The sequence below is a fragment of the Pimephales promelas genome, chromosome 12, assembly GCF_988280905.1.
Source record: "Pimephales promelas chromosome 12, fPimPro1.hap1.1, whole genome shotgun sequence".
Lineage (NCBI taxonomy): Eukaryota > Metazoa > Chordata > Actinopteri > Cypriniformes > Leuciscidae > Pimephales > Pimephales promelas.
Window position 1 is genome coordinate 8761354 of NC_142780.1, and position 18435 is coordinate 8779788.

An 18435-nucleotide genomic window follows, 5' to 3' on the forward strand; every position below is an offset into this window, starting at 1 on the left:
GGGCCATACCAGGTGCTACTGGTCATTCACACTGCCGTGAAGGTCGGGGAGAAGGTGCCATGGATCCATGGAACGCACTGTCGGAAAGTGCCGGAGCCATTAACAGGAGAGCCATTCCCCACACAGCCCGAGAATCCGGGTATTCAAAGCAATTATTTTGGGCCTGTTCAGTGGCTGATTTTTCAATCCAGCACTATAGCCACTGGCCCAAGGATGAAGGATTGTGTTTAAACGACCCAAGCATACTAGGGGTGGTGCGAACACATGCAAAAGAACTTTATTCAGTCGACGGTGAAGGAGTCGGAGTGACATTTCTTAGCATAACCACTCAACCAGGACTCAGATCTCACATCTACAGACCAACTGGGACATTTGCATTTACACAAGAACAATTTTTGGCAGTTTAACAATTAATGCCAGGTGGCAATATGTTACTAAATGTTATCCTCTTAATTAGTGGGTGCCTCCAGGTAGTCGGACAGGACGGCATCCAATTGGGTATGGTAAAAGGGAAAGGATCAAAACTTACAATAGTCTGTGACCCCATCACAGCATCGGGAGATGCACAGGAAGAAGCTATTAAAGAGTGGGGTAAAACTATGTATTTCTGTAAGGAACCATGTGGCTGGAAGGATGTTTATGGAGGTAGATATTTTGTGTGGTGGACTTCAGGGAAAGGCACATATGTCCCACTTACTATATCAATGATTGATCAGCCGTTTGAGCAAGGGAAATTTGGCCCAGTGCTGAATAGCAAAAGCATAGAAGAAGAAGAAGAAGAAAATGGTTAAAACAACAATTTGATTTGAATCATAAAGATAGGACAGTTCTGCATGCTAGAGCACAATGTGGGGGTAACAAAGCCTGTATGTTGAGTGTTTTACAGAGACAATCACTGGAGATAAAGGAATCATGTTGGTGGTGTCTACAGATGGATAGAACTTGGAAAGCACACCCGTTTAAAAGCCAACACCTCAACAAATTAAAGGGGCTAATTTCGTGTGGAATGTGGGAAATATTGAGACTGACGGAGGTAGTGAAAAATGGAAGTAGTGCAGAAAAGGATGTTGGCTGTACAAATCCAATGGAGCATTACACAGGTGGGAAAAAGAATGTTTTGGAAGTGAAGCCACAGGTTGGAGATATGTGTGTGTGTGTGTGTGTGTGTGTGTGTGTGTGTGTGTGTGTGTGTGTGTGTGTGTGTGTGTGTGTGTGTGTGTGTGTGTGTGTAGAAAAAGAGGGAAAGAAATAGATGAGAAGAGACTGATAAAGTTGGGACAATCTTATTGTCATACGGAAATAGACTTGACGGATAAAGGATGTGATATAGAGGGAAAAAGTATTAATTGCTCTTTGACTGAGAGTTTGTTTAATGACAGCACAGCTGCTACAGTGTGGGTATGTGGACAAAACGCATATCACTCTTTACCCAAAGATTGGATTGGGTGCTGTTATCCAGCTCTTTTAGACATAGGTACCAGTATATACAGGACAGATGGTAAACAACAACTGAATGATAACCACAGGGAGAAAAGAGAGGTGTCAAAAAGTATGCCTATGATGTACCAAGGTACAAAGCTATGGGATCCATGGACTAGTAGAGTTGCAATGACAGCATGGTCTTTCTTAGCAGGGTGAGGAACTGCTTTGAATCTGTTAAAGATTAATGGGTTAGCATGGCATGTTTTGAAAACTAGCTAACGAGACTGAAGATGCTTTAAATTTTCTGGATGAGTGGTTCATGGGCCTAGAAGGATGGTCGAGATGGTTAATATCTGTAGTTGCTCCTGTACTAAGTATAAGTCTAATAACATTGACTGCAATTCCATGTGTGGTTTCTTGTACCAAATCGATGGTTTCCAGAATTGCAATTAATAGGCTAATGGAAATAGACCTGGGGGGGGGGGGGGGGTGAATATGTAACAATGACAACATGTAGAACATGTAACAACCCGATGGACGTGGAAAATTATGTTGATGAAATTTTGGAGGGTGTGGAAGTAAATGCTCATGAATTTGACTAATGAAAATGTTATGAGAAAAGTCAGACCAGCAAACTATGACGATGGAAGAATATCAAATTATGTGGTGTTTCCTTTCATTTCTTTCTTCTTAATTTTATTTTACATTCATTTTTCTTTCTTATTTTTGTATTATGATTACTTTTATGAAAGGAAATTTTCTGGATTGTTTTTTTATTTTCAAGATATGAAAAAAGAGTGGAATGTAATAGAAAATTTATTTTCTTTGTATATCTTGAAACATATATCTAATTGAGTGGTTTGTGAAGTTGCAAGATGCATCATCATCTCCTTTGTAAATAGTTCAATAGTGTCCGCTTTGCAAAGAGGTCAATAGGACAGTACAAAAAGACAGAATGGTCTGTCTTTCTTAGCAATAGATAACTTTGAGTGCATCAAGAACAAGACATGTTTGGTTAGGTGTTGTTTCTTAAGTGACATATGTGCTGACTGTGGAGATGCATAGAACTCAGGGGCCTTAGTCCAAAGATAAGACGACGAGGAGGTACACCTAGGAGGTTGATCTTTTGGGTATATAAACTCTGTAAAATGAGAAGACATTTGCCCTTCTCATATCAGACTCTGTCTGTGTGTGAACTGCCTTTCTTGCAAGAAATAAATACTAACACTTATAACTTTCGAGATCTTCATTTGCTCTTCAACTGTTGTTTAATGTGTTGATAAAAGAATTTCCACAACACGGTGCTTTGGCCATTGCCTCTCTCTTTCAACAACACAAACATCCATACTCACTCAATACCAATGCCTAAAAAGCTTCACATGTACACAAAACTGCAATCATTAAACACACATCACCTAGCCAGGTCATTAAGATCCAATCTGCCATCTTTGTTTTTGTCAAAAATGTTCATCTGAAAGACACAAAAACAAAGTGTTCATATTTAGAAAAGGGTTGAACATTTTTTAACAAGAAAAAATTTAACATACCTAAATGTTGCACTTATCGCTACAGTCTGTTAAAAAAAGTAGTACATTATGGAATTATTTTTGTGACGATAAAAATGAACGTAACTTTTCAAGAAACTAATGAAAATATAAATTGAAACTGAATAAAATATCTTTGAAACTGAAAATGAATGAATCGCAAGCAATTTTTTTATTTAATACACTGCATGTTTTGCTAACTATTCCTCATATTTCTTTTACTGATCTAAACTACTCATAGCGTACTCAAGTCTGAATTTTTTTTTATTAATTAATACTAAACTAATTAATTAATTAATACTAATTATAACAGTTCTTGCTTTTTCAGGTGGAGAGGCATATTAGAGCTCAGTGAGAGCCCATAACATTATACAGCAGTGTCATCTTGATTTAATTGGTAAGTTAGCCCAATCATTACATGCCTTGTTTATCTAACGTTACGTAGATAAAGTCTTCAATTAGATCATATTTTCTTTGATTGGATCATATTTTCCCCCTGCCACCCCAAACAACATTAGGCTAGAGTACTGTACAGTATCTGTACTGTAGCCTACAGTACAAAATGTACTGTATCAGACAATGACCGATGCCATTGGACCAGAGCGCTGTCAATCACTGCCCAATTTAAAGGAGTCATAACCTGCAATTTTCACTTTTCCACGAGAATCATTGTGTGTTAAGATTGCCTAACGATTATACATTGGCCGGGAAGCCGATATTCAAAAGTGAAGCGTTTGTTTACCCCAGGGTTCGTAAACCAGCCCACGTGCACGCGCACTCAAATACGAGATTTTAATTTCTCCCCCGACTTGACGTCAAGACGGGGCAGGATACACCATATATGGACACCGCAGACATATACTGCAGGAAGCCCGCGCTGTCCCTCTCCCCCTCATATTCAGTGAAGAAAGATGCAGAAATGTAGTGCACACGTGAGTTGCTCTGTGGTTGACTGCCAGAATCAACATTCAAATGTGTTTTCTCTACCAAAAACGGACCAAACTACCAGGGACCAGTGCATGAAATTCATTTTTAATGACGCTGTTCCAACAACCCTATTAACTGGCTCAATGTTAGGTTAGGTAAACATTTTACACGGGAATCCTTTACAACGTTCATTTCGAGTCGGACAATAATGTCTACAGAGTCAGAGTGCTGTATAGGGATGGAACAGGTATAGTTTAGCAGTTTAATTACGGTTATTATAACGTATTTGTCATCTGCTTGTATGTATCCATTATTTATTAATAGCCTACAAGTGCTGTTTCGGACCAGGTCCGATGATCAAACATACTGATGAGTTTAATAAAGTTTATTGTACATCACAAAAGTTGAAGCGTCAGTTTTACTTCAGAAAATCACCGTAAGAGCTGAGTAAACACAGTAAGTTATTAGAAGTGCGTGAACGTGAAACGCAAAACAAAACAACACATGATAGCAAACGTTGATCTCTATAACCACTGTAAGCTAAAAAAAAGTAGACTACATCTCCGTTAATGTAATCTACATTAAATAAAAGGTAAACTTATGTGGGAGAAAATAGCAACAAACGTTTTAGCTCCTTATTGATGTTAATGTGTCTCCGTCAAAATGATTGATATAGACGTCCTTCCATTGACTCAATATCTTCTGTTTCCAGCTCTGGTTCAGAGTCTGGCTCAAACATATATATATATGGTTGAATTCCATAGGTCACGGCCAGTTCGGGTTCATTCACAACTTGCGCCATGATGTTATTTTGGAATGATATGCTGAAGTTACCTGTGGTGTTAAGCCCTGCCCCCAATCAACGCGCCCCTCATTTGCATTATTAAAATGACCGTCCACGACAGCCAAAATATCGCATCAGATCTTGCGAGACAATAATGCATTCAGAAATAAGGGTCAGAGGAGCTCTGTGTTTATTTTTTTTCCACTTTTCTTTTTTAGAAGGGCCTGAAAGACTATAATGTCTCGGGACAATGTCTCGGGACGTCTTTTGACCATACGTCAACATCCACCGTTTTAGGGTACCCTTTAACGTCGGTTAGATGACGTTATCGGATATATACCCTACCCCAGACCTAAACCTACCCCTAAACCTACCCAGTCACCTAACTGACGTTAAAGGTAAAGCGTCAGTTATATGACGTCCCAGGATCGTCATGTAACTGATGTTAAAGGGTACCCTAAAACGGCGGATGTTGATGTATGGTCAAAAGACGTCCCAAAACATCAGTTATATGACGTCTTGGGATGAGACTGTGTTACAATTGCTGATTAATTTGCGATGCAGTTTTTAAAAGAGGAGACAAGACTTGACCACTTTCCACGTCTCTAATCATAATATGTAATCACTCAATTGTTTTGAAGTAAAACCCTGGGCGCAATATTTATTCTGCAAAATGCAACAAAATGCTTTTTCTGTATCCATATTTGAGTAATAATAATGAAAAAAAAATTTGGAGAAAAATGTTGAATTTTTAATAGTCTTTAATAATAAATATATATCCAAATGTAAAACCATCTACTGGTTACACAATAGTATTACAGATGATAAATGGTGCATGACTCAAAGGTAAATATTTAGTAATGGCCCTGACTCACTCTGACTCACGGACACAGTTTAAAAATAGATTAAAGACGCATCTCTTTAGTCAAGCATTCACATAATGCTTACCTTTTAGTCCTCTGTTATGCCATACGGAACCGTTTGCCACTGAAACGCATTGCCGCGACAGTGGGGCTCGACAGCCTTAGTCAAACGGGTCGGCGCGTATGGTTGGGTTGCGGAGAGTTTGTGAGATAGTGGTTTTCTAACACCGACCCCGAATAATGGAAATCATTATGAACATCAGCTATGCTAATTATTTCCCATCTGCCTTTCTGCTCTTATCTTGGGACGCTTGTCCCGAGAAAAATGGCGTTCGTCAGGTCCAGTTTTGTATCCAGCCTCTCACCTGGATTTCAGATGCCCCAACGCCTGTGATGAGAAGACCAACGCCTGTGAAGAGACGACTCAACGCCGGCGATATGTTATGGCGCCGTTTTATATATAAACAATATTTATATTTAATATTTATATATAAACAATATGAATGTTAGCCAGAGGAGAACTGGCCCCCGACTGAGCCTGGGTTCTCCCAAGGTTTTTTTCTCCATCCAATCTGATGGAGTTTTGGTTCCTTGCCACTGTTGCCTTGCTTTTGGCTTGCCTAGTTGGGGATATTTAATATTTAATATTTAACAATATTATTGATCTGTGTTGTACTACTTTCATGTTATCACTGTGAAGCTGCTTTGATACAATCTTTATTGTGAAAAGCGCTATATAAATAAATGTGACTTGACTTGACTATATAGACCTCCAGAACTGACGTTGAATGGGGGTAAGTTAAGTTATGTCCTTTTAGTTATGCATATAGTTATGGCCAAACAGGTCTGATCCATCATTACTACAATTAGCCTGAAAAAATTGGGTAGCCTAAATGCCTAAGCTTGAAGTGTTAATATTTTTCCTTGTTATAATGATTTGCAAAAATAAAAACGACTGCATCTGTATTGATTAAAGAATCAAAAGTGTATGCGCGTTGTGCAAGCTACATAATGGCCAAGCATGCTGGTTTTTGCTGGTATACGTTGCAAATAGAGGGGCAGCAAAATTGTATTTTGCCTAGAGCGGCAGAAGTGCAGGCGCCGGTCCTAGCTGTAAACACTGATGATGCGAGCAAAATACCGGAGTGAACATGGCTGTAAACGACTTAACAGAGCGAATTGCATCCCGTGTCTTGTTTCCCATTTCTGCGGTTGTTTCGGTTATCGATTTCTCTAAAACTCGGCGCTTAGCGTCTACGTCACGGCTCTCAGCCCGCCCTCTGTTCGCTGATTGGCCGGCTGTTTTCAGGCCGGTGGAAAACTGAAAGATAGGCCGCTATCTCAGACTCACTACAGGAGCGAAATGAAATTAGCGGAAGTAGGAAGTCTGACGTAGTCAGGCTAGAGATCAACTGTCTCCATCAGACAATAATATTACTTTGTTCAGACATATCACCTTTGAATGACCGGGATCCTGATCTTCAGACACCTGAGGTATTTTATTTTAATATTATAAAATAGCAAATATTTTCATTTCTTTGGAGCTCTAGAGCACGGATTAGCATACCAACAGAATAAATACGAATTAAGATTTTAAGGAAAGTAATCCATCTCTGCAAGTCCTAAAGATGGTTTAAAAACCACACACAGTGACCGTGATGTCCATGCGACCTCAGTGGATGAATCAATGCCTTCTGAAGTGAAACAATAAGATAAGAAACATACTAATAATGTAAACTGTTTTAACTATTAAAAATCACTTCCGACCAACTGTCATACACGGGTTACAATCCACTTGTGTTATATGGACTCACAGAGATGGATTATTTCCTTAAAAATCTTTGTAATTATGCATTTTGTATGTATACTGTATTATGAGAATACAGTGCATTACATGTGTGCAGTTAATGTTTTGTGAATTCTGGTCTTTCCTGTCACAACATAACTGCATCCAAGACTTTCACTTTGATACTTGTGTATATGCTGTAGTGACAATAAAGAATGTAAATTTATTTGATTTTTTATTTATTTTTTTATTAATTCATTTAACTTTTTATTAAGTCATTTAACTGATTTTATAAGTCATAATTGAACCTGTTGGTGATTGTTCAAATATTTTAATTTTTAAATGTTAGAAGATAATATTAACTAAATTAAATAAATAAAATTATCAGCTTGATTAAAAAAAATGCCAACAAAAATATTCTTTGTGTGAAATATGTAATGAAATGCCCTTTGAGGTCTGTATCATCTGACAGCAAGCCACGATAGTAATTTTCATATAGTTTAAATTCCTCTTATTTAAGTGATACATTTTGATGATGTAAATGCATATGGTAACAATGACAAATCTGATGGCCATGGTTGCCAACCTTGATTACCTGGTTGAAGTGAAACTTTCTTGATGGCTGAATATATCACACACACGTATATACTAGTAGGCTATTCTCTTTATATTGTAATAGCACAACCTAATCAGAGCCTAACATGCAAACGAATCATCAGGAATAAACAAATATTCTCCTAAAACGTTGGACACAATATTTTAAGTAGGCATATACAGTGGGCCTAATTTGATGTACAATTACACCTGAATAGACTGATCTCTTGCGCACCTAAAAGCTTCTGTTGACAAAGTAGTAGCCGCAGAAGGTAAATACACATAAAATTAAAAAAAACAAACATAACTTAATATAACTAAAATTAAATAGAAAGCTGCGCTTACAGACGCTCACATCCACACAAGTAAACACAACACTGACGTCTTCACTTCCAGGTCAAGAAGCTGTCAATCAAAAACTCAGTAGCCAATGAGAACACACTGCTATTAGCCCCACCCCCACGAGAGATTTGTGTCAGAACAGCGAACGAAAACTCAGGGAGCATAAACAAAAACTTCAGAGGCATAAACGAAAACTTCAGAAGTGTAAACAAAAACTTCAGAAGCGTAAATGAAAACTCTGGAAGCGCATTTGTAAGTTTAGATCAGTAAAAGAAATATGAGGAATAGTTAGCAAAACATGCAGTGTATTAAAAACAAAGTCAAAGAAATTGCTTGCGATTAATTCTTTTTCAGTTTCAAAGATATTTTATTGTTTCAATTTATATTTTCATTAGTTTCTTAAAAAGTTACGTTCATTTTTATCGGCACAAAAATAATTCCATACGACATGGAATGAACTAACATGAAATGCTTATAAAACTACATGACCAGCCAAACACTACTCACATTAGGAGAGGCTTGGGTGAGGAGTATCATTCATTTTGTGTAGCTGCTACTTGGTCTATAAACTGACCTTAGCCACTAACGGAGCAGTTTATCTATACAATGATGGTGTATACTTTTTTAAAGTTTAATTAGCTTCGTTGACTGCTGTGATCAGGAAAGGATTGTGTATGATAAAAAATAGTGCTGTTAATTCAACATGCTAATTTAGTGTAATTATAAAAATAATAATGTGGTTAAAAAAATTGGTTTTGAACTGAACAAACTTATGGACTTGAGGTATTGAGCTAACCTAGTACCAACTTTATTCCGGGTGGAGCTGAGGTACTAATGCTATATGCTATGCCCTCGCGCTGAATTGACAGCTGATTGAAAAAGTAAAGCCAATGGTTCCAAAAGTTCATGTTTTTGCCATTCGAAATATTATAATAGTTAAGATGTAACTAAAAGTGAGACTATTTACTTTTTTATCACCTTTATTAATCTCACAAGGGGCAATTCAGGGTCGGCGCTATGGTGGGGCATTCGAGGGCCATGCCCCCCCTAGCGCTCATTGATGCCCCTCCTACCACAGTTTCTAAATCATAAATCAGATGTAGGCTATACAATACCAAATGTTTAGCAATCTATTTAAATAGTACATTGTGTTTAATTTGTTGTCTAAGTGGATCTAATATGTGTTGGTGCCAAGAATTTTCACATGAAGAAATAGATACATCCAATCCAACTTTTCAGTGTAATTGCTGTAGTGGTCCAGTGGTAAAACCTTAGACTGGCGTGCAAGAGATTTTGGATTCTAACCCACACTCGCATAATTATTTTTTTCCCCCATCATTAAAACCGATTATGTTTATCAGTGGTTGTCAAGCAGGGACATGTTTGAGTGCATTTTACTTTGGATTTCACCGGTACGAATAGAGATTTCGCCGCAACAGATCAAGCGCGCGTCCGTGTGAAGATGTTTATTGTGGCAGCGCGAGCCACAAGAGAACACTTCAGCACCACAGATCGAGTCACCGAGCACTTTGATCACTTGATTTAAAAAACAACACATTTCAGCGTGCTATATCGCCTCTTATTTAACAAATGAATGCTCTGCTAGGTAACGGATATGTTTTATTTATTTGTATTGGTACATCCGTGCCGCGAGATCGAGATGTATAGACCATTTCACAAGATGTAAACAACACTGGTCCAGAAGCACTTCCTGTTTCAGTTTTTTAACACTACATAAAAGCTGGGATAAAATACAACCAACAGAACATTTAAAACTGAATCAAAAAGTTAAAGAAACATCTTTAAGATGTTTTCTTTACATGTGAAATAAAGAAAACAGTTACAAACTGAAACAGGAAGTGCTTCTGGACCAGTGTTGTTTACATCTTGTGAAATGGTCTATAAAAGTGCTGGGACAACATCGACCCTGGCAAAAAGTGGTGGGGAAATTCGCAAATAATAATTATAAATAATAATTATAATAATAAAAGGTGTTTCGTTTTTTTTTTGTTTTTTTTTTTGTGTCAAAATATTTCTTAAACGGCAGTGCCCCCCCCCCCCCCCCCCCCGCTGATGACCCAATGCCCCTCCAGTAGATCTGCTCTGCCGCCGACTCTGAGTTAAGAGCATGTACATAACACAGATCACACACATTTCTCACAACATTCAAGCAGTCAACTATGTGCATCGTGATGCATTATTATTCTGCTAGTTAAAAATGTATTAGTTACTTACAATATTGCTCTAAGCTTGTGCATGTGACAGTGATTCAAGGCAAGCACACGTCAGTCGGGCATCTCACGTCAAGTTCATAAAGAGCTTTAATTCAGTCCATTTTACATTTTACTGATTTTGGCCACCTCTCAGTTTCTCAGATGGGTAAAAACAAAGATATTACCTCAGAACTTCAAGTAAATGAACTAGAAATCCGTGCTCATTCAAGGGTGTGCATCTATTGCATGGACGGAGAGAACACACTGAAATCATCAGACATCCATTAGAGCACGTGAGGGAAACAGCTGGAAACACAGCGCTGGTCGTTCTCTTTATACTCAACACGACGGAATCCAACGGCGTGCACGGGCGAAGGTATAATACATGTATTAAATTGTATGAAATAATCCCGGAAAAGCACAAACACAGCTGAGGGTGACGCTAAAAGACAGCAGACTAACGACTAAGTGGTGGCAAGAATCCACCTGTCACTCAAGTGGCCCTTAATTATGCAGAACTTAATTATGCAGAACTTTAAGGCTTAAATATAATTTAAACAGATGAGTTGTAAAAAAAAATTCACCCCTCTCACAGTTGCAGTGGCGGTTCTACCTTGAATTACACCCAGGGCGAGACCCCCTTCGTTGCACGTTGTTCATAATGCTATTTTAAGCGCGCATGTTTGGTCATAATGTAGCGGGTGCACAGCACGCATACACTTTGATTCTCTCATCAACACAGATGCAGCAGTTTTTATTTTTGGAAATCATACATTATACAGTTTTTGCCCATTGCTTGAACGCATTTTGCAAAATTTCGCTCATTGTGCCAAAACTCTACACACAAGTAAATGTGACACAACACTGGGAAATATACCGTTCACATCTGTGTCAAATTGAAACTCTACGATCAAAACCTAACATTCCTTTTTCAAAATTTAACTCTGATGACAAAATGACACATACTTGCACCATATGCAGTGGCGGCTGGTGAAAAATATTGGAGGGGGGGCTGAATAAGAGGGGGGTCTGGGGGTCCCCCCCCAGAAAATTTTTAATTTAGTAGATGTGATTTCCTGCATTCTGGTGCATTTTAGGCCTTAGGCCATGCCCTTACCTATACCAATAAAATAACTTAAACCAGTCAATACCAATGGTCAAATAATACAATAATAATAATAATAATAATAATAACAGTTTGACAGTTAATGATAATGAACAAGTTGCATGTTTATTATGCTCTGTGTGCTGACAGAAAAAGTGCAAACTTTTGATCAAAATATTGATCAATTATAATATAGGTAATACAAAAAATAATAGGTAATACAACAATCTAGTTTAATCAATGCCCAGCTGTAGACTACATATTTTTGACAAACTGACAATTGGATAATGGATAACAATGTGTTGATACTAGCGAAAGAGAGAGAGAAAAAGCTCTGAAAGAGAGGGTGGGACAACATTCTTGCGGGTAACACCCAAGTATGAGAAGAAAGTTGATTTTAACTAGTATGAAACACAGTAATCTAGCTCAGAACTTAAAAACATCAAAAAACAAAGCAAACATACAGGTGAGAGAGAGTAAGAGAATGACCGCGTGTGTGTGTGAGTGAGAGTGAGTATGTTGTTTTGACGCTTTGGCAATACAAAATTTATTTTTTTGTCATGCCAATAAACCTTTCTGAATTGAATTGTGAGTAAGAGAATGACCACGTATGTGTGTGTGTGTGTGTGTGTGTGTGTGTGTGTGTGTGTGTGTGTGTAAGAGAGAGAGTGATCGAGATAAGAGACCCTCTGTGTGTGTGTGTGTGTGTGTGTGTGTGTGTAAGAGAGAGAGAGTGATAGAGATAAGAGAATGACCGTGTGTGTGTGTGTGTGTGTTTGTGTGAGAGAGTGATAGAGATAAGAGAATGATCATGTGTGTGTGTGTGTGTGTGTGTGTGTGTGTGTGTGTGTGTGTGAGAGAGAGAGAAAGAGAGTGATAGAGATAAGAGAATGACCCTCTCTGTGTGTGTGTGTGTGTGTGTGTGTGTGGTTCGAAGTGAGTGAGTTGGAGAGATGGAGGGCGAGTGTGTGTGAGAGAGAGGAAGACAGAGTAAAGGAGTAGAGAGACTAAGGTATGGTGTCTGTGACAGTTAGATTTGTGTGAATGAGAGAGGTAGATGGAGTGAATGTGTGAGTGAGTGCGGGGGGTGAGTGAGTTAAAAGGGATGGGGAACTCTTATTTGTACAGGAACTTTGCTCGTCTATCTTTCTGAGTGGCAAATCTCTCAATGACCCTTGTGTTGAAATCTGGAATGTCCCGTGTGAGTTTTTTCTCTATAGAGAGCATAGCCAGAGCGTTGAGGCGATCTTGTGCCATAGTGTTCCTGAGGAAAGTTTTTATCCTCTTCAAAGTTGAGAAGCACCTCTCTGATTCTGCAGTTGTCATTGGTGTGGTGATGAGGATCTTGAGAAGACTTACAGTTTCAGTGAATGTGTCTTGAAGGTTATTTTCCATTAGAACCTGAAAGAGAGCCAGTGCACCACTGCAACCCTGGAAGTCCTCATTTTCGTAGATTAGGGTCAGTTCTGTTTTAAGTCTAGCTTTGTCCAACATGGGGTAGGCATCCACTGTGGTTTGTAGTGCTGAATCTGGGAACTTTCTGCTGTGTTGAGGGAACAAGTCTCCTTGCAAGAGAGTGGCGCTGATGAGATGCTTGGTGAAAGAAAACCTCTCCTTGGCATGGCTCATAATGGTATCACATACCTATGAAATGATACATAATAGTAGAAAAGTAAACACAGAAAACATGAAGTTTTCACATTTCTCATTTCAACAATACAATATAATCAGCATTTTATAGCAGTTACAATTTTGTTATGAGCAAGTAAATTTTATTAATTATAATTCACTATCATACAAGTATCATTTTCTTACACATGCACACACACACACACACACACACACACACGCACGCACGCACACACAATCTCAATAAGCTTTATTGGCTATCTGTCACTCTCTCACTCACACCATAATTATCAAATGCATAAATGTGAAAAAAAAATATCATAATTTCTGCATTCTCCAGTAGATAGATATGTCTCTAATAATGAATAATTCAGAATACAAAAATGTGCAAACAAACACAAATACATATAGGCTAATAGAATACAGAAATAGAATTTTTGTTACTGCTTACCTCTATTGCCAGATGCTGTTGCGTTTCTTCTCCCATTGCCCTCCGTTTCTTCGGGGGTGGTTCCTGTACAGGTCCCCTATACCCCTCATCCTCAACTAGAGAAGGAACGGAGTCCCTGATCCAAAACAAGTTTCACAAGTCACTGTCCACCCTGAAATTACTGTATCAGAAACTAACTTGCTGGAGATAGAAAGATAATTGTAATAAAACTGTATTAAAATATGTGCAATTATTGTTTTGGGCCTAGTCAATGTTATCTAAATTCATCACAAATAAATTCACTAGTCTAACATGGTGGCAAAATGGTGATATTTATAATAAGTTATATTGTACTCAGCTATATGGTTTTATGTTTTTATTGTTAAGGCTAATATGCCCAATCATAGCCTACCTGATAGCCTGGATGCTGTGAGTGAACCTCTGGGTGATCCCTGCGATGAAGACAGAGTCTATGTTCCTCTTCTGAAGATGGTTAAACAGCATGTCTACATGTGGCATAACTTTGTGGAATAACGCCAGAATGAAACAGAAAACCTCATCTTCCAACATTCTCATACAACCCCCGGCCTCTCTTTTCGATATGGCATCAAAGTCTCCACTGTCTCGAATGGTTTGGAAGCACTTAATCAGTTCAGTTTTGTGCTCGTAAACTGTGTTAACAGCACGACTATGGAAGTTCCATCGCGTTGTTGAAGTACCTGGAAGTCGGTGTGCCACCACTTCATCCAGCACTGCCGTTCGTTTGAACGACTTGGAAAAAAAGGCAGAAAACCCCCCAATGTCTGAAAAAAACTGACCGATCTTTGGGATGTGAGATGTTGCCTGCTGCATTATGAGGTTCAACTGATGCGCGTAACAGTGAACGTAGTATGCACTCCCGTAGACGTCTTGCACTTTACGCTGCACTCCACCAGTAGCACCCCTCATCACTGCGGCACCATCATAGGCCTGGGCAATTAATTTTTTCTCTTGTCCCGCAGGAAGAATGGTGCTCAGCCTTTCCAATAACGCAGTGGCAATCGTATCAGCGGTCGCATTTGGAAGCGCAATAAACTCAAAAAAGCGTTCTTGAATGTTATTGTGACCATCTATGTACCGTAACACAAGCACGAGCTGACAATGAGTGCAGATGTCGGTTGTCTCGTCTGCCTGAATGGCAATATAGTCCGAGTGTTTCACCTCTTCCAGAATGCGGTCTCTGAGAACTGACAACATGCAGTCTAACAGTTCATTTTGCACGGTCTTCGAAGTGCCTTTAAAAACAGTAGCGTTCTCCAGGTGTACCTCCAACTCGCGGTCGATTGAGGCCATTAGATCAATTAGACCCAGGAAAATGCCAGGGTTTTCTGATGCGTCACTCTCATCGTGACCGCGCAAGGCAAGTTCAAAGGCACCACAAAATTTCACGGCATCAATGATCTTTGACAAAATATGCCGATTTCTGTCCACCTCCTCGTTGTGCCTTCTTATGGCAATGCGGTGTCCCTCATCTAACTGTGTGGCTATGTTAATTCGGCCTAACATGGCTAGCTTCAGAGAGTTGTCCATATGCACTCTTGTCCGCTCATGTTTCTTAATGCGTTCTGACATATGTTTCAGGTCTGTCACCCCTGTCTGTGTCCACGAGCTATCACAAGCACTTGTTTTAAAAAGTAAGCAAGGGAAGCAAAATAGTGCATTGGCGTAACCACAGCTAGTTAGCCAAGACTTTCGATCGAACCAACCTCTGGAAAATGTTCTTTTGTAGGTTTTCTCCTTTTCTCGCGCCTGTTGGTATATATTCACGTCTGGCTTGTCTGGTCCGAGTTCTTTTACAACGAGTTTTTCTGCTAAAGTTCTTCTTTCGAATGGATACAGCTGTAGAGATTTAACTGCATTTGGGGCAAGGTCAATTCCCACGACTAACTTTACACTATTTCCACTCGACGTCACTGGCACTGCCATTCTGCTCTCATCTGAGGTAAAAAAATGTCCCGCTAATCTGATACTGTGGGCGATATTTTCAGCGCCCCCAAACCATAAAATTTGACGACGCTGATTGGCGAAATATAAACTTTTTTGCATAGCAACCGGGGAACCATTGGCTTAAATTCCAGCACTGTGGGGCTGAGCGAACTGGCGCCCTGAGAAGACAGCCTATTGGCTATACTACTACACCAACATGATAAAAGTAACGAAAGTGAATGCAAATATCATTCTGGTGAGTTCAAAACACTTTTCAAAGTAAAACCATTATTAGCATATAATTAACACAGATTATTTTTCAAAATGATAAATTATAATATATATAAAAAAAAACAGACAGACAGGTCGGAGGGAGGGCGGCGCCCCAGCGCCCTCTATGGGCGAGCCGCCCCTGACCATATGCTAACACTTTCAGATCAGAGGGAACACACTAGGCTACTTCATATAAAACACTGCAGTCTTTGATTTTGACTGTTTATTCAGAAGCCATATTTTCAGGAGGCACATTTTCAAACAACCAAAAAAGCAAACAGGCCCACTCAATATTGTACATTGCAGCACTGTACATTGCAGTAAGATAAAGTCAGATAAAGTAAATATATATATATATATATATATTTATAGTACAGTAATTGAAATAACACTATATATATATATTACAGTATACATACATTATGGAGAGCATCTAGAAATGTGAGTATATGTTGGCTGTTGTATACACCATAGAGCATATTACTGCACTATAGTGCTACACATACAGAACCCTCACCCCATCACACAGCTACCTGTGTAGCTCTCCAAATGGATCCATGTGGTCCTGATATGGTGCATATTTAGCTGGTACTGGATTTCACCAATACTGTATTGTACAAGTAAAGGACAGTTACACTTACCCATATATATTCAGCTCGAAATCCTTTGACCCTGTCACTGTTCCTCTCAAATGGGGCTCTGTAGAGCTGCTTCATGGTGATGCTGTGTTTTTCCCCAAGATGCATCTGATGGTGGTGATCCTCACATGGTTTATGTTGTTGAACACTATTCTGTCTGCAAGTATTTTCTGGTGGAGACGGATGGCATTCTCTGCCCTCACTAGGTCCACAATGGTGAGTTCCTTCTGTTGTGTGAACAGGTGTTGGCATCCTCTCCCAAAAGGTCTTCTAGTCATTGATGTGATATACACTACAGTGCTGTAAATACCATCTGAGTGGGGTAGAAGGTAGAGAGGTGAAGACATACCTGTTTTCTAGTCGGAATTTTCTTACAGTATTACAGTATAGATGTCACTGTGAAGCGGCTTATGTAAATGTGGCTGGACTCTCTGCCCAGCCTCCCTCATCGTCAGGCCATGGTTGATTACATGGTCCACCAAAGTTGATCTTACAGTATATCATCAGAGTCCATGCATGGCCTCTTCGACCTTGGCCTCCTCCTCTTCCTCTTGCTCTCCCTCCCTCTATCCATGCTTACAAAGTTCTTCAAATGGCTAAACTGAGGGCTTTTTGTAGTTGGCTGATTGGTGTTCAGTTTTGCAATTAAGTGCCTTCGGTTGAGTATTTGAGTGGTTGCAATAACCCAATGTGTTTTGTATTTTGAATACATGTGTTTTCCAAATGGCACCCTGAGATTTCATTTTTGAACAAAGTGTCTTATGTATGAAATAGAGTGTAGTATGAAGGACCAAGTGTGTTGCATAAAGGAGTAAGTGTGTTGCAGAATTGCAACTAGAGTGCAAAGCAACGCTTTTGTTTAAAGTATGGGTACATGTGTTTGAGGCAAGGTAACAAAAGCTTCAAGTTGTGTTACTTTAGTCTAAGCATGGTTCTATAGTGTTCAAGCAATGGGCAATAACTGTAACAAGGAAAAATATTAACACATGAGGGAAATCATTGTGGTTTACATGAAGATGAAAAAACCTTATTACCCATTTTTTAAGGCTAATTGTAGTACTAAAGGATCAGACCTGTTTGCCCAATAGTGGCAAGAAACATACGTATATAATGTTTAACCGACGCTGATGTGCGAGGGTTTCTCCCATCCCCCTACAACGTCACTTCTCTGTCTTTCACTGCCCTGACAAGAACGTCGGTCTCATCGGCTATGAACGCTCCTGGCGCGCACCTGGTAAACCCGCCGTTATAATAACAATCCGTCATGCAACATGCGCACCTGCTCTTAAAGGGTATGTTGAATGGCGCTCTGATGGGTTTATTTCACGTTACGCCCAAACCACACCTATGAATAATGAAGCTACTTCAGACCAACCCCTTTTAGATTTGCGCCTGGCGCAAGAGTCATTTATCCCGCCAGGAAAATAGCAGCAGCGCCGGGATCCGCCCACAAAGTTATTTGCGCTTTGACACTTGCGTTTCAGATCGTTAAAATAGGGCCCAATGTCTGTTCTATGTTATGATTGTACTGTACAATTAAATACAATCGTTGCTGAGTCTGCAGTCTGAAAACTTTACCTCATAGCATTCATTGAATGAATTGAGAATCTCACCTGAAAAATCCAATATCCAATAACATCCAATAACATCAGCAATTGTCATTCAAGCAGCAGCATTTATTTCTATAAATGAATGCAAAACTAAATGTATATTGCAGCATAGGGCAAAGTCAGGATCCATTATCAACGATTTGAGACAAAAATAATTTAAATTTTATATAAATCTATGTAAATGGTGCTCTGTGGCGCAGCAGGATTTTGAACACGGTCCTGAGCCGTTGCTGGGTGCCGTGGACAGACGCCGAATGGCGCCGCCAGTGTGTGTACACTCATAGAGAATAATGTGTTTGAATTTTAAAGA

General features: G+C 39.3%; 2 protein-coding genes across 3 annotated transcripts in view; both read right to left on the reverse strand.

Moving 5' to 3' along the window:
• Positions 1-18435, reverse strand: part of scgn (secretagogin, EF-hand calcium binding protein) — an 85601-nt gene that overhangs the window by 57539 nt on the left and 9627 nt on the right. For both annotated transcript variants that reach the window (XM_039661938.2, XM_039661928.2), the window contains one exon: positions 2838-2893. In XM_039661938.2, the coding sequence (XP_039517872.1) occupies positions 2838-2893 (56 nt within the window). The remainder of the gene's footprint in view (positions 1-2837; positions 2894-18435) is intronic.
• LOC120487045 (zinc finger MYM-type protein 1-like) lies at positions 12261-16009 on the reverse strand. The gene is made up of 3 exons (XM_039683214.2): positions 14052-16009; positions 13661-13775; positions 12261-13224 (listed from the first exon to the last, which is right to left on the reverse strand). The coding sequence occupies exons 1-3, from the start codon at positions 15722-15724 to the stop codon at positions 12697-12699; spliced, it is 2316 nt and encodes a 771-aa protein (XP_039539148.2). The 5' UTR covers positions 15725-16009; the 3' UTR covers positions 12261-12696.